General features: G+C 43.9%; 1 protein-coding gene across 1 annotated transcript; it reads left to right on the top strand.

The window, feature by feature from the left end:
* Positions 1 to 1067: 1067 nt before the first annotated feature.
* On the top strand, positions 1068 to 25723 carry PITPNA (phosphatidylinositol transfer protein alpha). Its single transcript, XM_058037663.1, has 12 exons — positions 1068 to 1181; positions 6000 to 6030; positions 11511 to 11656; positions 12148 to 12239; positions 16151 to 16158; positions 17100 to 17174; positions 17538 to 17621; positions 18474 to 18551; positions 19444 to 19554; positions 20811 to 20933; positions 21666 to 21735; positions 23022 to 25723. The coding sequence occupies exons 1-11, from the start codon at positions 1162 to 1164 to the stop codon at positions 21711 to 21713; spliced, it is 816 nt and encodes a 271-aa protein (XP_057893646.1). The 5' UTR covers positions 1068 to 1161; the 3' UTR covers positions 21714 to 21735; positions 23022 to 25723.

Below are 25723 nucleotides of genomic sequence, written 5' to 3'. Positions count from 1 at the left end.
ACTGACTTAACCCCTGGCTATTTGCGTTAATGCCCTGGCCACTCGTCATTCCCTTTCCCCACCCTCCCAAAAGAGGGGGGCCACGAAGTTGACAAAAATACTGGAGGCACGTCCCCTGTTGAGACAGGCTGGCAAATTTGGGTTAGTTCAGCCTGGAGAAGAGAAGGTTGTGTGGACACCACACAGCACCTACCAGTACCTGAAGGAGCTACAGAGAAGCCAGAGAAGGACCCTTCGTCAGGCACTGTAGTGATAGGACAAGGAGAAATGGGTTCAGACTGGAAGAAAGGAAATTTAGGTTAGATATTGGGAAGAAATTCTTCCCTGTGAGGGTGGGGAGGCTCTTGCACAGGGTGCCCAGAGGAGCCGTGGCTGCCCCATCCCTGCAAATGCCCAAGGCCAGGTTGGAGAGGGATTGGAGCAACCTAGGCTGGTGGAAGGTGTCCTTGCCCATGGCAAGGGGGGGACAAGACTTTGGGGTCTTTGGGGTCTCTCCCAAGCGAAACCATTGTGTGATTTAAGGAGAATCTGCCGGTGGCAGGACAGAGATTCCTGGGAGCACTGCAGGGAGACTTCTCGGGAACCCCAGTCCCGAGCTGAAACAAGTAACAGCCATACAGTTTACACCTCTTGAGAGAACCTACAGAGGCAGCTACAGTTTAAAACGAGTTGATGAGTTGATCCAGAACAACCTGAGGGCTTGCCAGGAGTTCCCTGCCAGCGGCACTGCTGGGAAGACTGCGGCACTGCTCTGGCAAGCCTAGCCTTGAAACTGAAACAGCACCGCGCGGTTTACACGTCATGAGAGAACCTAAAAAAACCCAAACACCAAAAACCCAAGCGTTTTAATTTAAAACGTCAGCGGCGCTCTGGGCAGAAGCCCGTGAGGGAGGCGCGCGCCGCCTGAGGGGGCCGGGGGGCGGGACCAGCCGGCCCCGCCCCGCCCCGCCCCGCCCCGCGCGCGGCGCGGAGGTGACGCAGCCGTTGCCGCAGAGACGAACCGCCCCGGCCCCCCCCGCCGGCCCGGCCCCCCCGTCCCGGTGCGGCGCGGCGCGGCTCGGCTCGGCTCGGCTCGGTCCATCCCACGCAGCGGCTCCCGGACGCGCCTCCTGTCACCTTCAGCGGCGCTGGCCCGGGCGGGAGGCGCGCGGCGGCGCCGCCATGGTGCTCATCAAGGAATAGTGAGTGCGGGGAGCTCCCCCATGCCGGCCCCCCCCCGAGCCCCTCCGGTCACCTCCGAGCGCGCCCGGGGCCTGGCGCGGTGACGGCCGCGGGTGGGCGGCCCGGCTTCGCCCCGCACTGCGGCCGCGGAGAGGGAGGGAGGGAGCGGGGAGCGCCGTGAGGGCCGCGGCGGCGGTGGGGGCGGCATGAAGGTCACGGCGGGGCGGGGGCCGCGGCTGCCGGCGGGCTCCGGGGCCGCTCGGCCCCTCTGCGGCTCCGCGGCTGCCGCCGGTGCCCCCGCGGGCTCCGCACCGGCTGTGCCCGGTGGGTGTTGCCGGTGCCCGGGTGCCGAGGGCCGAGCCGGAGCCCGCTCGGTCCCGGCGGTTTCTGTGGGAGCTCTGAGGGAGGCAGGGGCGTCTTGCTCGCTGTAACAGAGCCGAGTGTCAAGGCTGGCTGTGATCCCCTCCCGCCTTCGGCTGTGCATTTTCCAATAAGGGACTCCTGAGAATGTCAGGAATGAGGTAGCTCCAAAATATTTTTGGTGTGTGGAAGGCTCACCTTGGAGTTGTTGAGTGACGCTGAGGCTGCTGCGGGTGTCCTGCCCTGCGATGGGGATGAAGGGTGGGAAGCTGGCTGGACGGGAGGGTGTGTGGCTCTTAGTCACCGCTTGTCACAGTGCTCGGTTCAGCTGCTTTGTGCTTGCTGATGTGGAATCTCCTCTTGGACCGGTGCACTTTGCCTGGGTGTCTTCAGAGCTGTGTGCACTCTGCACATAGTTCTTTCCTGAATTCTTAAGGTTAACTCAAGTGCATTCCCAAGTTAAGTGCATTCCATCGTTTTAAACTTCTTTTGGCTGATGGAAGAAGCTTTCTATTTATTTTTTATCTCTCCCCTTCCAAAAGATACCTGTGATCCCAGTGATAAAGTGGGTTTTCAGGTCTTCTCTTAGACACATTTACCTACATGACTGTGTCCTCCTTACAGGAATTATTTTGCAAGATTATGGACCATGGTGTGGATTTAAATATTAAAACTACGTTGAGGGTTGTACTGATCCTTGTAGTTGCCTTTAAACTTGATTAACTTTTTTTTCCCCCCAATCCTTAAACCCCTGCTATTTTTATCCAAACAATAGGAGTGTAGAGTTCAGGAGCAGCAGAGCTGCTAACACAGAAACACCATTACCTTCTGTAGTGTTAAACTGGATAGCAGGCAGAAACCTGGCCTAAGTGCTTAGTTTCAGGTGCATGAAAAGATAATTAACTCCTTCTACAACATCTGTTTTGTTGATGTTTTCCTGTGGATTTACTGCTTTCCCTCTTAGAGCACCTTGGCTGGGTTATTTTTCATTTTTCTTCTCACAATCCCTTGCCCTGTACCACAGTAAAGCTCATTATCAGTCAGCTGTGCTGTGAAGGTGAGAACATATGTATTTTGAATCAGATTTCTGACAGCATGAGCAATTCATTTTCGTGACTATCACTTCCAAAAGTCATTTTACTCAGTATTATTTACCTCACCATATCAGCATGCCTACTGGTCTTTCACGCTGCTTGCTTCAGAAACAAGGTGGGAAGTGTAAACGTTAAGAGTAAAGGTTAAAAAAAAAACAGAATTACTACATTGGTTTCCATTTGTATTTTCAAAAGGGTCACTAAACCTTTTTAGAGTTGCCATTATACTGTTTATTTTCTTCCCTTTGTTTTGCCCTTAGTAAGACAAATGTGTCTCTGAGGACAGTCAAGGTTGCTGCTGGACTTTCCAAATGAAAATTTATTTTTGACTTTCTGAGATTCCCAGCCTCCTCTGACAGTTGCACATTCTGAGTTGTGTCGCTGTGTTGGCTCAGATTTAAATTTTCTTGGTGTTGTACGTGCTCAATTTACATCCTATTTGAGATGGTTTTGGATGGAATCTCCTGTTCCAGGAAGCAGTTGTTTAAGGCATGTTGAAACCTCTTGTTTTGGTGTGAGCTGGCTGTTTGAAGTGCTTTGCTGTTTCTTATGTTAGTTCTGGTTGCATGCAGGTAATTACTGCCTTCCTACCATAGGTGGTAAAAAGCTAAATGATCTGTAACTCCATCTCATCTGAGCAGATTATTCTTCCATCTCTGTGACCCCCTGTCACACTCTCCCTAGTAAATCAGATGGATTTTATTATGCCTGTAAGTATTTTAGGAGCTGATACAGAAATAGAGCAATAGAACAAAAACCTGATGTCACATTTTATTATCAGACAAGTCTGTATCATCATTTCTCTACAGCTTCTTGTCCTGATGGTTATGCAGTGATGACTTTAACCCTTTCATTTGCTGTCCTGTCAGACTTTCAGACTTACCTTGCATTTCTGTCCATCCGTGCTGCAGATCAGCTGCCTGGATTTTGTTCATTTGTTTGCATTTTTTTGGTGTCAGGGTTTGTAAATGCTGGCTGGAGTCTTGCTTGCTGTCCTTATTTTGATTTAAACTGCCTTGGAAGACCTTGAGGAGAATCAGAGTGTGGAGACTCACTTCCCTTTCCTGTGAAGTGATGATGATGCCACTGACCTTCCCTGCAGCTGTACTTCCCTCTGCTGTCATTTGAGGCAGATTTTAATCTAACAGGGATCTCAAATGTTCCTCACCCTTTTCAGGCTGACCACACCATGTAATTTCTCATAAATTGAGCAAGTTCTGTCCTAAAGTTAGGAATCTTTGTTTCCATTGCTGCTCCTGCAGAGGATTTCCTCAAGATCCTCTTGAGGAGTTTTCCCTCCTCCTCCTTTATCACTCAACTACCTGTGAGTGGTTTTCACCCCCACTCTCTTGTTTGGGCTGAACAAACTGCAAACCATTCATCTTGTGTGTGTTTCTGTTTCTCCATTGAGCTCCAAGATAACAATTCAGATTTAGTGTCTTCCAGTTTCCTAAATGGAATTTAATTTGCTTACAGCGATGTTTTACAGCAGATTTTCTGAAGAAAAATGTTTTAACTCCATTCCAAAGAAATTGTTTTTTCCCTGTTTCTTGGTCTTTCACTTTAATTTATCATCCAGCCCCTCTTTTATTGTACTTCTATCCAGTTAACTAACCCAACACCATGCTTGATTGCAAAATTTACCTGTGAAAATCCCTTTCCTTTTCTAAATCCTCCCTTATACCACACTGGTGTTGGTCCTCTCCCCTCTTGCCTTTCAGCAAGGAAACATATATATTATTTTCAGGAAACAGTATGTAACAGTGGCTAAAACAAATACACTCAATGTATCCTACCAGCAAGTGGCCCATGGATTTCTATTTTAAAATCCCATTTTAAAATTGTTTTTATTTCCTGTGTTTGGCAAGGAATGCCATGTCTTCAGTAGACCTGACGTAAAGAAGCACACATGACTTGGTCTAAAATTTGTTGCCTAATGATTTTTCTGTTGTAAAACAGTCACTGTTCCTTCTCCATTCACTTTTATTTTTGCATCATTTATGATCTTTAAAACTCTTCCATACCTGAGCCTTTTAGCTGTTTTTTTTCTCTTAATTCCTTTCTCCTCACACAGAAACTTTTCCCCATCTCCAATAATATTTTCTAACTTCCTTCACTTGTTCTGTATCCTGTTTGAATGAAGTGACCAGGACTATGTGTGATATTCAGGATGTTGATATGTGGGAGATTCTACTGACATAATTGTAATTTTTTTGTGTGTCTGTGTGCTGTTCCAGTTTCTCTATTGGATTTACTTGTGAACTGCCACTGAGCTGTTGTTTCCTGCTGCTTTTCCATAAAGGCACAAGATATTGGCAGTAACTAACTTGGGGCTCATTAACCCCATGTGTTTGGTGAAAATGAGTCCCTTTAGTGCATTATTCTTTTTTTTTTTATTGACACTGAACTTCATTTGCAGTTCTCAGTAGTTCTTTCTGCTGTACTTTGCAGTCAGCATAAAGTGTTGCTGTCACAAGTAATCTTGCATAATCTGTAATCTTTTGCCCCTATTGCAGTTTGTTCTTTTGGTTAAGTGTAAAAAAAGAATTCTATTTTCACCACAATTGCTTTTTCATAATCAGTTTGTTAATACAGAGGGCTTTTCTTCCTGGTTGTGTCCCAGTTCCTTTGAGACTAATTCCCAAAGAATTGGGAATTCTTCTGCCATGGTAGCCATATCCATTTCCTATCTGTCTCTGCTTTGGTTCCTTGTTTGACATCATCCTTGCTGAAAGCAGAAGTCAACCACAGATCCAGTTTTGGAGAAGACCTTAACAAGCATGTATTTCTGTCAGCTTTAAATTGATCCTTTTCTAAAAAATCTCTGTGACTTCAGGCAGTTTTTACTGTGCTGTCCAGTCAGTTGATTCTCAGAAGCATTCAGGAAACCACAATAATAAAAAAAAAAAGATTAATTTAAAGCAGTGGCTGCACCCTGCTTTGCAGTGAGCTCTGAGAAAGCCTTTCCTCTGCTGTTTGCTGCTGCTTTGGGACATGTGAGCAAATCGTGCCTTGTGGCCATTGCAGATCTCTGCAGAATTGCTGAGCCCACAGAAACCTCCCCAGCAGCTTGATGAGGAATGAGATGGGATTGCTGAAAGGGTGGAGTGAGAGGGATCACCCTGTGCTGATGCTGTGTGCATTTGTAGGCCACTGAGGGATCACCAGTTGAATTACAGAGTTTTAAGAGAGGGTTGCAATTATGCTCTATCATGTATTACTTCTCTTTGAGGTTGTTATATAAATATTCTTTGGCCCAAGGAGTTTGGGTGGGTGCTGGAATTCTGGGGGGAGAGGAGAGCTGTGCAGGCATTGCTGGGAGCAGTGTGGGGATTTGGGGGCTGCAGGGATATTTGCTGATTTCTGTCTCTGTTTCCTTTCCAGCCGCGTTATCCTGCCTGTGTCTGTGGAGGAGGTGAGTTCTTTGCTTCTTGCTTCAGGACTGTAAATAAACCTGTGATCAAAGCATGAACAAAAACTGGAAAATGCAAGCTGTCTTCAGGAGCCCCTGTGAGCTGTTACTCATTCACCATCATTTTTGACCAAATAATTGTATTAAGTCTGAGGGTGCCAATCATCTCTCGTACAAAATACTTTTAGATATGCTGATTATAAATCTTGAGCTGTCAGGCTGTTTTCAAGTGCAGTTTCCTTTTCATTAGCACTATTGTTCTTTTCTATTTTTTTAACACAAAGGGGAAGCTTTAGCACAGATTTAAGTCACCTTTTAAACTGTGTTTTGCTGGAGCTCTTTTGTTTTAAACTCTTAGGCAAAGATCAAGAATTACTTAGGAGGTTCTTATAGCAAAAGGACTTTTTAAGACCTGTGCTATTTAGCTCTTACATACAGCAAACTTTCTTTTTGTTTAGATAAAGCTGAATTGAGGGAAGAGATGTAGTTTCTATTGGACAGGGTGATTTTCATCACCAAACCACCCATGGAACAGCTGTGCAGACTCAGTGGCTGTTTCCCTCCTGTTTCCTCTGATTTTCAGCTTGCCTTTCCTTCCTTCCTCTTGCATTGAACATCACTCTTGAAGAGAATCTAACCATATAAGTGTTTTGAATTTTTTAATCTTTATACTAACAAGGTAGAAATTGAAATGCCTGAGTCTATAGCACTTCCATAGCAGATTCCTTCTCCTGGATGTGTTTTATTTTTTCCTTGTGATCGTTGGCTGTGAGCCTTGGGTTTGTGAACTCTGATCAAGGCCTTGTTCTGACTCTTAGGGAGAGCTGTGATAACAGCACTCTTGTTCATTTCTCTTTCCTCTCAATATAGCAGCTACTGTGGCGTAGACAGTGGTGGGCTGGCTCATGGAGGCACTTTTTTAAGCACATCCCTTTTATAACTCTCACTCTTCTGACAGAACACAGTTTAGAACTTCATGTAGTGCATTCCTGCAGCCATCAGACTGGCTGGTAAAGCAGAAGCAGTGTCTGAGCTGAGTTTCTTGTTCCTGTGACAGGTATCAGATACTGACAGAAAGCCCAGAACTCTGATCAGGGAGTGGGGTTAGATCTGTGTTCTGTGTTAGTGCAAGAACAAGGCTGTTAATGCCAGAAATTCTGTCTGTTGCTTGCTCCCTACCTGTAGCTTTTATGCTTTCTGCATGGATCTGTTTCCAGCAGTTTTAACAGGAGTCAGAGTGAAGTATGAGAGTAGGGAAGTTTGGATCTTTTATTGTGCACCAGCACCACTCACAAGAGCAAGAGCTTGACAAAGGAAGGAGTAACATGATCAGCTTTATCAAGTAAGCAAAGGATGCAAACTGGTGGGTAAATGGCAGGTTGCTTGAGCTAAATGGGCAGAAAGGACCTTCCTGAATAGCAGGAACCCTGCCTTGTAGTGAGTGATGTGGCTCCTTGGTGTCAAGGTGTGTAAATAGAAAGTCAAAGCACCAGCATGCAGATTGTTCCTTTGAGGGGGTTAGACTGGATGGAACCCAACTCAGGGTTTTCCTAAGTTCTCTGATGCTGGGATTAGCCTTCATCCAGTTAAAGCGAGTCCCTGGCTGTGCTCTTGTCCCTCCCTGCCTGTCCAGAGCCTTGTGTGTAAACTGCCTGTGTGGAAAACTGAGGGTTTGGGCTGTAGATAAACCTGTCAGTCTCTGGCAAACTCCTTTGTGGGTGTCCTGGGATTATCTGTTTCAGGACATGCATTGCTTCACTCTGGGTCCTTGTGGAGGAACCCCCAACCTGACCAAATCAAATTTCTCCCCAGACTTGCACATTGTCCCTGTGTCCCATGAGTGATGTCCCTTTCCAAGGTGTGGTGTTTTTCCTGTGACAGGGCAGATTTCAGGAGCCAGTTCCCTGAACAGTTCTAAAGTTCATTTAGTTTTGCCTGTGTAGCTGGGTGTGCTTAAGAAAAAAGGTTATTTCCAGTGTTGACTCAGAGGATGAGTGCTGCTGTGTTTATTGCCTCATCCCCCTTCCTGTGTGCAAAGATGCTGACACATCTGTGCATCACTTGGTCACTGCACTGCTGTCTGTTCTGCAAACCAGCTGTTAAACCTTCATTGCTTTCAAGGATTTCCTTGTGTGCAGAACTCTTAAATAGGGCTCTGGAGACTTGTTATTGCTCCTGACTGTGTAGCTGCTCATGAAGCATCTCTGGCTAGCAGGAGGACTTCTGATTTCATTTTCATATGGTTGATTTTTGCTCAAAATGCTTAAGAGTTCACATCTTCTGTGTGCAAATTGTTGCATCTGATACCAGTGTGTAAGATAGGGAATGAAATTAATTGTAACTTTGAGACCTCAAGAAAGGGTTCAGGGAGTCTTTTGTGAGGTTCTGTGATATACCAGGGATTCTGTGTTCAGTCTCCACCCTTAGCAAATGGATCTTAACCAATAGAATGGAATTCAAGAGAAAACTGGTGATCAGGAAGGCACTGGGGAGCTGTGACTTAATCAACACAGAGCTCAGTGCTGCTTAGCCAAGCTGGGAACCAAACAGTGCAAGAGAAGCCCTGGTGATGACTAAAACTGGCATGTAGGAGTTAGACTGTAGCAGTCTGTCCTCTACATGGAAACCCTGCCAAAACACAGTCCTGCTCAAGTGCAGGCTGCAGGCTGCACTGCTGTGCTGGGTTACCCCCTGTCCCACTGTGGGGAGCAAAGGGAATTTCCTTGTTGAGTGTTGGGTGCCAGGCTCTGCCCCCATCCCCTGACCAGCAGCAGGTGCCAGCCTGGGGAGCTTGGACTCGTGTGGGTGGCTCTGCCAGCTGCCACTGAAATGCTGGTATGGATTAGAGCTGTGTGTACACATTCTGTGCTGCCTCTTTGTTCCTTTTCACATGGCAAGGAGCTTGCCAAACACACAGGAATCTTATTAATTGCATTCAAAGCAGCTTTCAGGAAAACAACTGCTCTTGAAGGTGGTTGTGTTGAGATCAGGCCTGCTGGAGGAAGTTTGGTGCAATGAAGATATTCTCTCAGCTGTGTAAGAGGTGTTTGGCACAGAGCAAGAGGGATGATCCTGCAGAAGAGAAGTTTTTTGGTGCTCTCAGGTCTGTCTGAAGTTCAGATTCCTAGAGCCAAAATCTTTCTCTGTTTACCTTTGCAGGGAGAATGATGTGGGATTTGCTCATTGGGACAGTTTTATTTGGGCCATTTCCTCTCTTATCAATGTGATTAAAGGCTCAGAAATAACAGGGAAGTTTAAATGGTGAAGATGTTAAACCAAAGGGTTTATCTTCTTAGTGTCTGAGCTTTGACCCAAGTATTTGAAAGGGAGAAGGAATGAATAAGAGGCTGTTACTAAGAGGAATTAGTTTGTGCTCCTGGAGCTCTGGCCTGGGACTTGCTGCAAAGCCATTCAGTCCTCCCTGTAATCCTGTACTTACCAAACTCATAATAAACTCTGTTCTGTGAGTGTTTGTGTGCCTCTTACTCTGCTAAAGCAACTTTGCTTCTAAGGTTTCACAACTCTCCTGTTTTGCTCTTCTGGAGGGAGGTGAGTTCTGCTTTGTGTGGGTCATGTGTAGGGAGTCATAAGGAAGGCAATGTGGTGTATGAAATGTCAGAAGTCACAGACTTGTGTTGCAGCCCAAAGCCCAGACTGAAACCCAACCTGCTGTGACAGGCAGGAACTGTCCAGCCAAGTGAGGGCTGCTCATGTAACCTGGGCCAGGACCTTCTGGAGAGATCCAGCAGAGCTGCTGCTCTTATCTTGGAAATGGTCTGATTTTTGTTCTGCCCCCAGGGCACCCAGCCTTGCTTCCATCTATTCTTCCAGCAGGCCTTTGTTGGCACCAGATGGCACAAAGAGAGCTTTGGGTACTGTTGTTATTTTGGATGCTGTGACAACAAAATTTAACGACTGTGGAAATCTTCATTGCAGGAGATGTTCCAGCCCAGTGAGGTATTTCTGGGTTCTCAGCTCTGAGCAGTATTCCACTTTTCCAGGCTGCCTTTCAGAAGTGCTATTCCTGTTTCTGATGCACGGCCTTATGCTGTGGAAAAGGAAGATGGCCTGAACAGTGTTGCATTGCTTTGTAGTTATGTTATGGAATTTTTAGGAGGTTTTGGTAGTTGATTTTTTTTTTTATCATTGCACTTCTGGTGCCAAACACTTTGTGGTTTACCCTTTCAGATTGCGTCCCTGTACTGTTGCCTTTGGCAACAGTTGCTGTTTTGCTCACTTCAGAGTTCTGAAGATTTAACTCTGCTAAGTTAGAACTCTTCCTTTTAAGTCAGTGGTTTAGCTTCTCCATCCTCAAACTTTGCTCATCTAACTTTGCCTCAGAGAGACCTGTGTGAATTTTCTTCATTTGATCATGTTTCTTTTGAGCTCTGCATCTCCTTTTTCAGCTACAAGAGACAAGAGTGTATTAATCTTTACATCTTCTGCAGAGGAGAATGTTCTCTTCTGTTTATTTTTGGTTTTCCTCTGTTCTGCCCAGGGAAACATTTGTGAATGCCTGTTATGAAAGAAATTGTGTAGTATCAAGTACTTTAGGTGATTTCTGGGAAATAATGCTGCCAAGTGAGTGTCTGTAAGAGACTGAGAAATGATTTTAGGGTAAGAATTTTACTGTATGCTGAAATTCTGTGCTCTCCCTGGTAGTGGTTTAAGCTTGTGGCTAAGAGGAAGTGAGATACAGAGGAAAAACAACACAACCAAACCAAAGATAATAGGAAAAATAATAGTGGAAGCAGTGACTGTAGGATAGATCAACTGGTCATTTGGGACACCGACTCAATTATTTCATTAGATAAAGTTTTCAGAATGAAAATTCCCTTTTTACTTCACACTTCATACTCAGTTGTTTGAACTGCAATGGGGGATGCTCATCTTTGACCCTCAGGGCTCCTAAGCTGTACACATTTAACGAGTTTGTTTCTTGGAGCACTTAAATCAGGTGGTGCAAATACCCTTTATCTTCTGTCTCCCTTATGAAGTTTTTCACTCCTTTACCCTGCATTTTATAAAAAAGCTTGATGTGAATTTCTTTGGGACTCTTCTGGATGCAGCACTGTCTGCTTATTGATTCAGGACTGGCAGTGCCCAATTTTGTGGGGACAGCTGTGTGTCACTCAAAAGGAGTGAAACCCTTTTTGATTTTGCTGCAGTATCCCTGAGGTCATCTGTGTTTTCTTACTTTCTGATGCTCCTTTACTCTTTCCTGCTTTCTCCTGATTCTGTGTTGGTTTGGAGCTTGACATTGAAGGGTTAAAGGTGTTTTATTGGCAGTGCTTTCCTCCTAACTACCACTCAAGCTTTCTATCTCAAATGAAATTAAATGAGCTGCTTATCTGCCCATACCAGTGGATGTCCTTTTCTCTGCCCTCTCCCTGGGTAATAAATTTGTCCTTGGCTTCTTCTGGCAAAGTTATTACTTCAGCTGAATTATAGCCATGGTAATAATGTGTCTTTAACTTGTGCAGTATCAAGTGGGGCAGCTGTATTCTGTGGCAGAAGCCAGTAAAAATGAAACTGGTGGAGGTGAAGGAGTGGAAGTCCTGGTGAACGAGCCCTACGAGAGGGATGGAGAGCGTGGGCAGTACACACACAAGATCTACCACCTACAGAGGTATGGGAACCTGTTCACTCCCAGAGCTGGGCAAGGGGAGCCAGAGGGGTTGCAGCAGCTGTAAATCACAGATTGTGTAAAGGCTGAAAGGTGCAGAAGGCAGGAGAATGACAGCACCTGGTAGTGAGCATCACTGGGACACCCACCCTCCCCTGTCCCAAGAAAATCTGGCTTGGAGCTTTTCAAAGCAAGTCTGATCCTGCCACCCAATATTTTCATACTTGAATTTGGCTGAAGGACAAAACATCTCCTAGATTTCAACCTGCTTTCAGCCTCTTTTGTTTTATCTTTCATTATGTAAAGAAGATTTATATTAAAATGTCTGATTTAGAATTTCTGGCAAACATTGTAATGGGGTTGGGGAGAGCCCTACCAATTCCAGAGCTGTGCAAATCTCCAGTGTTTGCATTCCAGGTGATGTCCTGCCTGTCTCAGTTCTCATTCCATGTAGTCCTTATCAATGCCTTTCTTCCTATTTCCAAATTCTACAGCAAAGTGCCAACATTTGTGAGAATGCTGGCCCCTGAAGGAGCTCTGAATATCCATGAAAAAGCATGGAATGCCTATCCCTACTGCAGAACTGGTGAGTGCCTGAGGAAGGACTCTGGATTCTCCCTTTTTGTTTTCTGGGGGCAGGGGGAAAAAAGGTAGGGGAGGGTATAAGTAAAAATGCAACCTGTAGAGAAGCTGTTCCAGGTCTAAAATCTTGGATTCCCGTATTCTGAGCTCTTTGTGTGGTCAGGAAAAGCAAAATAAAGTGAGGAGGTAAAAGAACTGTCTGTGTCTGATGTGCTGCTAAAGAGTGACCTTCCTCTGTGGTAGAGAAAGAACAGACTAAGAAATCTTCCTAAAGGAACAGCTCTGTAACACAGATGAAATAAATACATGAGGGGTGATTTTATGTGCTCAAGTGCAGCACAGCCAGGTGGGAAAAAGTGGAAGATGCAAGAGGGGAACAGGGCAGATCTCAGGTGCCTCCTGCTTAGAGCAGGTGAAGGGAACAGCAGTTAAGTGATGGGTTCTGCTCACTTGCAGGGTCTGAGGTCAGTGAGGGCTGAACTCAATGCTGCAGTTGAAGTGAATCCATCTGTAAAGGCAGGGCTGAGGCTCTGGGAGCTGTGTAAAGGGTTGGAATAATGTCAAACCTATTTTCTACAGGAGTGGTTAGTATTTACTTACTGAAGTTACCAGCCATGGTGTTTAACCAGTACAGCTTCTCTCGTCTTTACTGCTGTAAACTGAAAATTTGACTTTGCCTCCAAACTTGTGTGGTGTTTTTTGGCAGCATTTTGTGCTGTTTGTGTCTCTGAAGGATACATTTGCTGCTAGTTGGTAGTGGTACAGTTGCTATGGGAACAAAACACTTAAAAATTCCAACTGTTCTTGAAACTCAATATATAAAACCCCCCTTTTTTGACAGTTTACTTAAGTGAATTTTAAATGAAGTGTTTTAAAAGAAGGAAAAAGCTCTGCAGTGGGAGAGGATAGTGTTACTTCAGTCTGTGAAATTACATGCAGCAGTCTAGTGGAATGGATATTTCAAACACAAAATTCAGATACTGCCATCAACTTTAGAATAAATTTTTAATGTCTCACAGAAGATGTGGAAACAAAGTTGTTCACAACCTTTCTAAACTTTATGCAGTTTTCTTGCTTCATGTTACTTAAATTAGTTAGTAAATGTCTAGTTTATTTCCATGTTAAGCCCACTGAGCTGATTTAAATGCCTGGCTGTATCCTCCACCTCCTCTTTTCCTTTTCCACCAATTTCTGAAACAAAGCTATGGAGTTCCTTCTTTTATTATTCTCAAGCTGCTTATCCTTCAGTTCCACACTCATAAAATTCCACTGAAGAATGGGATACTAAATTCAAGTACAAGACTTTTCAACACAATCAAAGAAATTTCAGATTTTAATATGCTAGTAATGATAACAAAGCCAAAAAACCCCCTCAACTGTAATAAACAGCATCATAATATGAGATAAAAGGTGCTTTGTTGTGGGGGTTGGAGCAGAAGGCAGCTTTGATGCGGAGGCTGATAAATCTGTTTAGAGAATCTGCCAGCCTGACATGAAACAAGAGGAGCTTGGAAAAGTTACTGAAACCTTCCTTTGGCTGGGATTGGGCAGGAGGGGAGAACCCTTGGGTGTGGGAACCCATGGAGGAGAGGAATCATGAATTTGAGAGCCCGTGGATGTGAGAGAGGACCCAGGGATGTGAGGATCCATGGATCTGAGAACCCGTGGATGTGGGGATGAATGGATGTGAGAGATCCATGGATGTGAGGACCCATGGATGGAGAGTGATCCCATGGATGTGAGGACCCATGGATATAGGAACCCTTGGATGTGGGAGGGATCCCATGGATGTGAGAGAGATCCCATGGATGTGGGAGTGATCCCATGGATGTGGGAGTGATCCCATGGATGTGAGAGTGATCCCATGGATGTGGGAGTGATCCCATGGATGTGAGAGAGATTCCTTGGATGTGGGAGCCCATGGATGCATTGTGGGGCTGCCTTTTTTACCCTTTTCCTTTGGATGCTCTCAAATGTTTTGGTTGGATGTAGGGAGACTTTGATGCCCTGCTGTGAATCCTTGGGCAGCAGAAAATGCTGTGCTGGCTCAGAGCAGCCAGGCTTTCAGCCCTCTCACTAGAATCTGAAATTTAAAAGCCAGGGACCCAGTGGGAGCCAAACCTGAGTGTAGGAGCTGCTTGTGCTTCTGCCCGTGCCCTCCTGTCCAAGGTGGTGTTGCTGTGCTGTCCCTGGAGCACAGCTTGCTTCTGCACAGAGCCTTCTAAACTGGAATAAAGCAGTGCTTTTACTTAATTGTGCCTCATGGTATTTTTTTCTTAATTATTATGACTGCATCCTTCTTCCATTTCCCTATATCTCCTCTGAGAAGCTCAATTAATATACTTATTATGGGCCATTATCAAAGTAGTACTAGAGATTGAGGGAATTTCAATGCCTGGCTTATAACTTTCTGCAATTCTGCACACTTCCTTGTGCTGTAATATGTTGTTTTAAGTGCTTTGAATGGAAGTTTTGCTTAGTTCCTTTGAGAGTATAAACTATAAGTGAGGTTGTTGCTATTGTATGGTTTCACAACTTCTGCAGTAGAAATGAAGTGGGGATTGTCTAAGAGTTGTACCTGTGGGCTGGTGCCAAGGGGAGCAGTGTTCTTCTCTGCAGTCTGACTTAAATATTAATGTTGCTTAAATGTTTTTAGAAAAGCAATTTGATGTGTGTTCCACTGTGAGTGTAACCATGGCCTGTGGCCAGATGTCAAGAAACTGAGAGGTTACAACTGCAGTGAAACATGCAGGAGTTGCTGCTATAATGCCTCAAGAAGCAGGTCCTAATTTGTAGCAAGCTGAGCATTGAAGTTTCAGTGGACATTTCTGAAGAGATTAATTTGTTTCTTTGCAAATGAGGAGTCTTCCCCACAGGGAAGGAGTTAAGGAGGTGAAGGAACCTGTTTTGAGGCAGCTGCATAGTCCCAGCACACAGTCATGGCAAAGTGGGAAGGCCCTGGTTTATAATTATTGCTGCCTTATTCAGATTTTGTTGGACTATCAGGAAAGAAACCCCAATTCCTTCTTACAGAAATAATGAAATGTTCTTTGAGATGAAGTTCAGCCTTTGAAAAATTAGCCTCAGCTCTGCTGTCTTGTTCTCTCCCTCCAGCCCAACATGCCAGTCTGAATAATTGGCTTTCTGTAAAATTGCTGTAAAAAGCAATTTTCACATGCTAGGGGTTCAGAACAGCCCAAGCCCAGCAGTGGGTAATTAAGGCAGCTGGATGTGCCTGATAGGTGATTTGGGATGGTAACTGTCTGCAGGATGCTGGATTGAAAACTCAAAAATTGTTATAATAGCTTTAAAACCAAATTGCTTCTTAATCAAGCCCTGATGTTAGACTTCAGAACAGACCACGAACTTCACCTCCAGCTTCAGACTTCCTTCTGCTCGAGTAGAATTGCTCAGGTAGAGCAGCTGCTGACTGTTACAGGATCTTTAATTGCTTTTCTGTGTTGAATAATTGAGCCTGGGTGTCCAGGGAGCTCAGTTACCACGAGCAGCAGAGATGCAGAGGGTCTGGTTACTCCAGGCAGGGCTGCTCTGGCCTGAAATCCAGCGTGGGTTTCCTTTGGAACTGTGGAGAGGCTCCTTATCTGCAAGCTGAGAGAGCATTGGTAAAATGCTGTCAGCTGAACATACTCATTCCATCTTCTCCTCCAGCTGGCTGCAGGCCAGGGAGCACAAGTGGCAGTGCATAATTAATTGCTGCTCCTCTGGGTTTCTCTGAGAATTTCCAGAGGAGAAGGGCGTGAAGTTAGCTGGGTTTTATCAATTTCCATGTCTTTTCCCTCAGAGGTACCTGGGAAGCTGGAGCTGAGAGTGGGAGGAGGGCAGTGGTTGCTGTACAGTCTTTCCTCACTAAAGTACTGTGTCTCTTTCTTTCCATGTGTTGATTCCTTGGACCAGTTATTACAGTAAGTATTGCTTTTACTGCTAATCTGTGGAATAATGTCTGAAATGAAGTGGTTTGGGTAGAAGAAGCTCTTTAACCTATGATAAAACCTTTAGCTTTTATCACTGTAAGATCACATAGATGAACTCCCCTTACCAAGGGTGGTGTGTCCATGTGAGCATGGACAGAGATCTGTCTGTGCTCAGCAAAACTCAGCTTTACAAATGGGAACAAGCCCTTGCTTGGGTAAACTGAGTAAAAACCAGTTTATTGCCATGTTGTCCCCTTGATTAATCTCTTCTGAATTTGATATTTCCTTTCTACATGCTGAATGTTTCACTGGCTTGTGCCTTTGTTTCTGCTCCCCTGAGGGAGGATAGGGTTACCTTTGGGAGTCCTTTGCTACTCACAGTGATAGTGAGAAATGGAAAGTTTTTTGCTTACTTGGCAGAACTGTGCTTCTTGTCCTTTCCCTTTGTGTCAAGAGCTCTCAGCACATCACTTTAATGTTGTTATTAATTTGAAGAGTTGCATCAAAATATGTACTCAGTGCTAGATCAATAATCTCTGTGAAAAGACAGTTTCTGCCCAGCTAACTTATGTTACCCCTTCTAAGCTCTAAATAGAGTGGCAGATATTGTCCTTTCAAGAAAAAGCTGTTTATAAACTCCAAATGTTTCACTAAAACAATAGAATTTATGGTGGTTTTCTTTGTGAACAGCTTGTGGTTTATTTAATCCTGAGTAATTAATGATCAGTCAATTTTGCTGAAAGCAATGATCTGGTTACAAATAATTCTGAAATTCTCTAAGTTGGACCCCAGTCAAATGGAAAGTTCATTCTTTGATTTAGTTTTTGAGTTGACTCTCCTATTGCTTATCTGTGTAATAAGAAGACAAATTATATATTTGTCTTATATAATTATATATCCTAGAATAATAAGAAGCTTTATTTTGATGACAGAATGAGTATATGAAGGATGACTTCCTGATCAAAATTGAAACCTGGCATAAATCAGATCTTGGAACACAAGAGAATGTGAGTACTTGTGTCATGTGTTTTACTCATCTCTTTAATGTCACTGCTTTCTGTGCTGGGTTAGAGCAGTGCTGTGTGGAGCTGTCTCTCCACTGTGTTCCTGCATTTCAAATGTTTGTCTCACTACCAAGGCAGACTCCCTTCTCTTGCCTTCTCACATAAACTGAATAAAATTGACCCCCAAGCACTTGTTCTGTGTGAGCACCTTTGCTTCTTTAGAAACTCTCCCAGTGTGTGTTTGCCTCTCTGTGGGTGGGAAGGGGAGCACTGAGTATCTGCATTTCCATCTGGCTTTATATTTTCTCAGGCTGGGAGTGTTCTGTCACTGAAGCAGCTCCTTGGGTGTTGTTTTTTTCCCTGCAGGTGCACAAACTGGAGCCAGAGGTATGGAAGAGTGTAGAAGCCATTTATATAGACATTGCTGACAGGAGCCAAGTACTGCCCAAGGTACAGCCCCTGGGGGGGATCAGGGACAAACTGTGCTTCCAGGGGTGGTCACAGGCAGCAGGACAAGTGGGAGGATGGACAGAGGAGGAAAGGCCTTCCTTAAAACTACTCATGCAAGCCAGAGGAAAAGCTTTTAAAAACTGTCACACTGCCTGTAAAATGTGTTGCCTGTGCATGTAACAGTATTTCTGCAGCAGTGCAGCTGAGTGAAGTGCTTGAATAGCAGGAAATGGCACTCCCCATTCCACACAGGATCTCTCCTAAACTTGCCTCCTTTTGAGACTGACCCATGGCTTCACAAGTGTGTCTGGAAATGATGTAGGCAATACTTGGTTCTAAGAACCACTCCAGTTACTGTGAGAAAGAAAAGGGTGTTTCTTTACTGGAAAGAAAAATCAGCTGCATAAAAATAGAATGTTGGTTGAGTTTCCTGACTTAGAGACAGTATTTGATACCATTTTCATGGCAGTATGTGAGTCTGTCTGTACTTTTCTTCTAGTGAGCAGCATGTGAGCATCACACTGATACAGTGCTGTGAACAGTCCTAGATAGCACAGCTGCTTTGTGTTTAGCTCCCAGAGAACAAGTGGTTACAGGAAATATATCCTACAGGACTTCTGATAGCCTTACAAAGGTCATATCAGTTTGTTATCACTTCTTCATAGGTCTAGGACACAACACAGTGTGAATACATTTCCTTGGAGAGTGTCTGACCTAAAGCTGAGGTCTGAAAACAGTAGCTCTTGATAAGGCAGAGGTTTGTCTCGGGCCAGGAAAATACATCCTTTGTGTGAAGGAACAGCTGGAAAACAGTAGGATAACTTGTGTTTAATCTTTGTGTCTGTCCAACAGGATTACAAGGCAGAAGAAGATCCAGCAAGGTTTAAATCTGTCAAGACTGGACGTGGACCTCTGGGTCCCAACTGGAAGGTTTGTATTGATGAGTTCAGGAATTGTATCAGGACAGATACTGGGGTTTGGAGCCAAAGATACATCTGGAAAACACTGGAATCCCTTCTGCAGAAGGAAATACAAAACTCAGACCTGAATCTGTTCTGATTTTAAAAGAAATGAAAGAGCTTGGTACAAAGAGAATGAGTTCCAGGAAATCTCTGGAGCTGTCTGCTGCTCAGCCCAAGGGTTCACCCAAGAGAATTCAAGTATGAGATAGCTGAGTAATGACCAGCAGTGTAACCTTTCACTGAAATCCTTGGAATCTGAAGACATTACAAGTGCAGATACAATGCCAGTCTTTAAAAGGGACCCTGGGTGGGATTTGGGGAGCTCCTGGTGTCCAGCTCTGATTCCTAGCAGGCAAACTTGGCAGGAGCTGAGGTTGATGTGATTCATTTGGGAAGAGTGGTTATGGCTCCTGTAATGGGAAATAGGAAACCTTATGGAGTTTTCTTTAAGACTTTGTAATCATGACTCAGATGATATAATCTAATTCCAAAATGTTTTAGGTAGGGACTTTATGGAGAGACTTTTAAGGAAGCAAAGTAGCCGTGGTATAACAGTGAAGATGCTGAAAGACATAATTTTAATGGAAGAAAGAGTGGACAACAGAGGAGAGGAAGGAATAGTCTGTTCTCAGAATGGAGGGAAAGCCACCTGTGAAGGAAACCAGGGTCTAGTTTCATCATGCCTTGAAAAAGGGTGAGCAAAGGTGTGACAAAACTTGTCAATAAAATATAAGAAAGGTGTAACAATGCAAGAGGATTGTGGGGAACTGTGGGAAGACTTTGCAGTTAGGACTGAAGGAGCTGCTTTCCTGGAGACACTTGGCTGGAGGATTAATGTGGATGTCTTTGTGTCTTTGCAGAAGGACCTGGGGAAGCAGTCAGATTGTCCATACATGTGTGCTTACAAGCTGGTAACAGTCAAGTTCAAGTGGTGGGGTCTGCAAAATAAAGTGGAGAACTTTATACAGAAGGTGAGTTCTGGGATGGGGGGAGATGTGGGAATGGGGCACATCTCATCACCCACCTGCTGTACAGGCAATGCCTGAAATTCTGCACTCAGTTAAAGCTGGGTTCAATTTGCTGCTGAGGATCTTTCTGACAACTCCTGGAGCTCTGGTCACATTTTCCTCTCCCAGTCTGCTGCTTGAAAAACCTGTGTTAAAAATAAGCAGATGGTGAGAAACTTTATTAAATTAAAACATAAGTGGTATCTTGAAAAGAGCTTTTTTGTGGCAGAGTCTATAACCCATGAGCTGGGGCAGGATGCTACACCTGGGAATGGTTGTGTGTGGTTTTCTAGGCAGTGCTGTGTTCATAAAACTCCTGTGCCTTCAGATCAGAGACTTCTCAGTGGTTAATATTGATAAACCACAGAGCTGCTTCTGCAAAAGCAATTCAAGGCAGCTCCAAGGGGGAATGACCATGGTGCTGCAGGATTTAAATACCTCTAACAAAAGACCTGAATAATGCAGTGTCTCCAATCCCTTTCTATTTATGAGTATCTACAGGCTTGCATCAAAGTATTCAGGCTGCTTTTGATGAGATATGAAACCATAATTGGTAAAACTGAAGTGTCCTTCCTTAATGAGGTCTTCCCAAGAGGCATTATATATCCCTGTCTAATATAATGATTTTGCCTACCTTATCTCTTATAAAATGGAAATAAATTGCTCCAAACCTGGAGTAGTTTGTGCACATTAGTCACCTGTGCTGAAAGGTTTTCAGCTGTGGAAAACAAGTTTAGGCATTTTTTTAGGTCACTTCAAAAGAAAAAAATAATAAGATAAGTGCATGTCAGCCCTTTACATTTCCTAACTTGTAGTTTTTAGCAAGTAAAGGATTTTAAAAATACCTGTTTCTCCTTTTTTCTGTACTTCCAGACCAACTTTTGTGCTCTAAGTAAACCCAGCTTGGAGCACTTTATTGAGTCAGAACAATACTGTCAAATCAAAGGAAATTCACTAATTCTTTCAGTGCAGTGTGCAGACTGCTGTCTAGGTTTGGAAAGGAAAAAAAAGGCATTTCTCTGGGGATTCAAGGCTCTAGATTAGATATTCTGATAAAAGAATAAAAATTAGCTATCTCCAGTTTCCAATTGTGGCAGCTCGATGGAAAGGTGGGCGAGGGAGCTGATTCTACACATCTCTGAAAATTGTTCCAGTGCTGTGAGCTCCATGGTAATTGCCCTGTGACTAAGCTGGTTTGTGTTTTATTCCTCCTTTTGCAGCAAGAAAAGAGGCTCTTCACAAACTTCCACCGGCAGCTCTTTTGCTGGCTCGATAAGTGGGTTGATCTGACTATGGAGGACATCCGTAGGATGGAGGAGGAGACCAAGAGACAGCTGGATGAGGTCAGTGGCAAAGCAGGGCAGGTGTGGGATGTGTGAGAAGCTGCTTCTCTCCAGCACAGAGAGAGGAAAGGCTGCTGCATTGTCAGGGCATGGTGTGAATTGTGCTCCTGCTATTTAGGTCATGCTGTGTGTGCTGTGAGTGATTTGCCATGAGTCCATCGTGCTGGCATCTCCTCCTAATCATTATGGAATTCTCCTTCTGTTTGTTGTTGAGGCAGTAAATGTATTGAACCACAGGTAATGAGGGGCTGAGTGGCAATGATTCATTTACTGCCTCAATATCTTCTGTTTGCTTTTACTCAAAGCTGAATGGTCGATTTTTGTCCTCATTAGTTGCCAGAAACCCGTTGAGTAAAAGGTTTTTATAGCTCTAAGTACCATAAGCAGGTAGTGGGGGTATGTAACAGCATTCTCACTCTGAGAAACACAAGTTTGGTAATAATGAGAACCTTGTTCTGTGGTTTGTGTCCTGCCCTGCACCCTTCTCTCCCTTCATGCCTCAGGATATTTCATTGCAGTTTCATGTACACTCTTGCCCTTTGGATAATGGTTCCAAATCTGCTGCCAACCCACAGCTTAACCAGAAGTGATGCCTGCATGTGCATTTCACAATCACTGATTTGAGGTGCTGAGATGTAATCAATGTCTTACACACAGGAGATGTTCCATACTGATAAATTTTGAGATAACACACGTGAGAATCATTACTTGAGCACTTCTTTCCTCTTTCAGATGAGAGAAAAAGATCCAGTGAAAGGAATGTCGGCTGCAGATGACTAATGTGACTCCTTCCTTGTGCACTGTAGGTATCAAGAGATTTCTGACAAATCTCTATTGCTCTGTTTGGTTTAAAACCCCCAACATTTGTGTGAGGAATGATCCTGTTCATATCTTCTGACAAGCAAATCTGTGCTATTGATTTTTTTTATCGTGAAGCCATTTCACTGACAGGTTGATGAGAGAGGTTTACTGCCTCATTTCAGAACTATTCTAAAGAAAAGTCTGAGTGAAAAGTGTAAGAAAAATGTGTTGGAATATTCTGTAGTTTACTGCTATTATTTCTGTAATGCATGTGCTACTTTCCATGACTTGCATAGAAACTTTTGTCAGTCTCAAAAAAAGTAAGTTAGACATGCAAATACTTAGAATACAGTTGGAAATTGAATATTCCAAGCATTTTGTGAGGAATTTATTTTTTCCATTGCTTGTTAGTAGTATTTACTAATGGGCCAAGGCTTGCAGTAACACTTGGGCATTGCAGGAGAAGCAGCAATGACTATTTTAAAAGTTTTGACTTGTTTTCTTTCTATTCTGTAAAATATGTCATCAGTTTGGGGGCTGGTTTTGCCAAATTTTTCTTAGACATTGCAAAAATTGTATAGTATAGTATATACAATATATACAATAGTGTTGTATAGTATATACAATATATACAATTGTGTTGTATAGTATATACAATATATACAATAGTGTTGTATAGTATATACAATATATACAATTGTGTTGTATAGTATATACAATATATACAATAGTGTTGTATAGTATATACAATATATACAATTGTGTTGTTTAGTATATACAATATATACAATTGTGTTGTTTAGTATATACAATATATACAATTGTGTTGTATAGTATATACAATATATACAATTGTGTTGTATAGTATTAGAGAGGTAAGAAAGCAAGGAGAAAGAAGGGATTGTCCATTTCTGTTGGGAAGAACAGGTTGTTAGGGCAATAAATGCCATCCTAGTTATCCTTGGAAGGAATGGGGTGGGGCAGAACCACATCCTCCTGGAGTACTCACTATTTGTTCTGTTTGCCCTCTGTTATCTGCTGGTTGCTTGGTGGTAAGTAGGGAACACAAGGTGAGGGAGTGTCTTTGATAGAAATATTTTAATTTTTGAATGCAGCTTCAGCCACTTGATTTTCCTCTCTGCATTTCCTGTGGATCAGAGCTGCAGTGTAACCCTGCATTGCCTGCCTGACTCACATTTGCTCTCTCAAGGTTGTGTGCCCCCTCCCTTGGCACACTGCTCTCCCAGAGCCATCCTGAAACATTTCCCTGTTGTCTCTTTGTTTCAGTTTGCAAGACAGTCATCAGGAAGGCCCAGGGAATGCACACCCTTGACTGATGGACCATCTCTGGATCAAGCCTTTCTCTGTCCAGCTGGCAGGCGATTTTAAACCTCCCATAGCTAATTCTAGATGCCCCTTAATATTGTGAGCAAATAGACAGTCTGGTACTAAGCACTCCAATGTTAGCACGTGCATCCCAAGGAGCTTCCTCCTCCTGGGGCCGTGTGACTTAGAGATCTGTATTTACAACTCCTCCCTCCTCTTTTTTTCATTGTGTTCAGACCAATTTCCATGTGGCCCTGTTTGATTTCCAAGTGACATTTTTAGCTCAAATAGTCTTGTGATGTGGTGACTTAGAATTTTTTTTGTTTTGGTTTTGTTTTTGATTTTTTTTTCCAAGTGGGATAAACTGCCACCTTTGTTTCTGCCCAGCCCTTCACTGTTCTTTGAATGTCTGTTTGGAGATGGAAATAGTCCATATTTAAAAGTGCAAAACTCTTCCATGAAATGTTCTGCTCTCACCCTTGCTCCCAGAGGGAGATATTTAATGGCAGGTAACCTGAGTACAGCATGAGGAGCAGCCAGAGAGTTCTTGGTTTGTGGTGAGTTGGGATTTGTGGCTTCTGCAGGGCATTCCTTTGTTCTGTCTTAACAAACATGAATTAAAGACTGCCCAGAAGCTGCAGTCAGGCCCTGTGCTGGGGCATTCAGCACTTACCTGTTGAGTTTCCATTTTAGGGGCCTCTCTGGCCCTTGTAGCTCTGTTGTCCTCCAGCTGTACATGTCAGTCTTAAAGAATCCTTCTTGACACATGTTGCAACTTCCTGCTTCTTTATTAATTAAGACTTCCCATAACTTACAAAGCTGGAATGGTTTTGACTAATAATTACAATGTGATTCTCCCTGGACAAATTGGGATGTTGCAAAGGCTGGTGTGCAAGAGAGGTGTTGGCATCTGGTTACCTCCAGGTGCCTGGGGCCGTGGTTCTGCTCAGCAATAATATTCTTCCCATTGCAAGGCTGACTGAAATATCTCCTTTTGTGCTGTAGGAAAAACTACTTATAAAATCCTGCAGTTTGCTAGGATATCTGTTGGTTATTATAAATCATAGAGGATACTGTTAATGTGAAGAGCTCTCATTATTTAATGAACTCAGATATTTACTGTAACTATCCTTATGTTGATATCAGCTTTAGACAATCAACTCAGCAGAACAGAATCAAGGAAATGCTGCTTTCTTCAATACATATGAGGAAAAAAAAATCCTACTTCTTTGCTTATCCCAAGGCCCAATGTTTGATTTTTCCCCTCCCCTAGTAGTAATAACTTTATTTTCCACTTCTGTGTTTGGCAGCACTAAGATGAAACCCTGAATGCCAAACAGTCGTGGGTGTATCACCACTTTTGAGGAGTCTTTCTAGCATTCTGTAATACTCTGACTCCTCCAGCCCTTCCCACTCCTGCAAGCAGGAGATCCTGAAATGCTCCCATGCCCTGTTTTCAGTGTGAGGGAAGATGGGAATGCTCTGGAGGGAGAGGATGGCATTGGTTTCTGGGGAGGGGGCAGTTTATCCCTTTATTTTTAGTTTGTTATTTTGCCTTACTCATGTCTAAGTGCAATAAGCTCTGAATTGTACCAGTAACTCTGGCAGGCTCTTCTCAGTGACCTCAGACGGTTCTGCGGGGTTGGGGTGGGGTTTGAGGGGTTTTAGCAATCTCACCAGGCAGAAGTAAAACAAGTTTATTGTAAAATAGATAAAGAAAACTAAATTTTAATCTTTGAGGCTATTTGGGACCAGGATGTTTCATGACATGTTGTATAGCTGTTCCAGAAGTATTCTAGGAGTGTAGGCCCCAGTTAGAGTTCTTTCAGTTTGAAGTATTTTTAACAGAGAATTTATGCACTGACTTCTGTTCATGTTTGTTGGTTATGTTTTGAGGGATTCTTACGCTTGAGGGCAACCTGAGAATACACATAGCACACTTGTTCTTTCAGTTTGTGTTATCCAAGAGGCTTTTTCCATCTGATGACACTAATCGCCGTGGAAGCAGATTGTAACATTCCACCATTGCAATCCTTTTTTGATCCTCTGATTTCAGAGTAAGAGCTTTTACACAAAGCTTTCCTGATTAGTGGAAAAACTTGGAGGGAGGGAGGGGGGGGGGAAAACTACAGGACCTTCAGCCTGAATCCTCCCCCTCTGCTCCCTACCCTTTGTTTTCTGTCCTTCCAATTTGATCCTAAGTGAAAGCATCCCTCAGCCTTTGGATAGACAAATCCTGTAAAGACCCTTCAGTCTTGACGCTTGGTTCCTGCTAGTGAGCATAGCAAAGATCACGCAGCGTTCCCGTGCCGTATCCTCCATCAGCTTCGACGAGAACCCTCCCGGCGGGGTCGGCTCCATCCCGAGGAGGGGCTGCAAGCGCTGGGATCGCCATTCCCACCCGGGTTTTGGGGTTCCAGGGGCAGCCCCCGAGCCCCGGCCTGCCCCAGGGCCGCTCGCCCCTCACACCCCGCAGCCCTTCTGGGTTCATCCCGCCCTTCCCGACGGGTTCTCCCGTGCTCTTTCCTTTGGCGACACACACTTTGTAGAATGGGTTAGATTATCTCGTCGTTTCTTTCAATGTGAGTTTGTGCCTTTTTTGTCTCCTAAATCTTCCAATACAGGCATATTGGAAATGAAATCTAATAAAATACTAGACAGAG

This window comes from Melospiza georgiana, chromosome 19 (genome assembly GCF_028018845.1).
Source record: "Melospiza georgiana isolate bMelGeo1 chromosome 19, bMelGeo1.pri, whole genome shotgun sequence".
Taxonomy (NCBI): Eukaryota; Metazoa; Chordata; class Aves; order Passeriformes; family Passerellidae; genus Melospiza; species Melospiza georgiana.
This window is presented reverse-complemented; position numbering and strand designations above follow the sequence as displayed.

Excerpts from the sequence above, each read along its gene's own strand:
- PITPNA (XM_058037663.1), top strand. The coding sequence starts at position 1,162 with ATGGTGCTCATCAAGGAATA. Across the intron at positions 18,552-19,443 it reads CTCTGGGTCCCAACTGGAAG|AAGGACCTGGGGAAGCAGTC; the intron begins GTTTGTATTGAT and ends GTGTCTTTGCAG. Across the intron at positions 19,555-20,810 it reads TGGAGAACTTTATACAGAAG|CAAGAAAAGAGGCTCTTCAC; the intron begins GTGAGTTCTGGG and ends CTCCTTTTGCAG.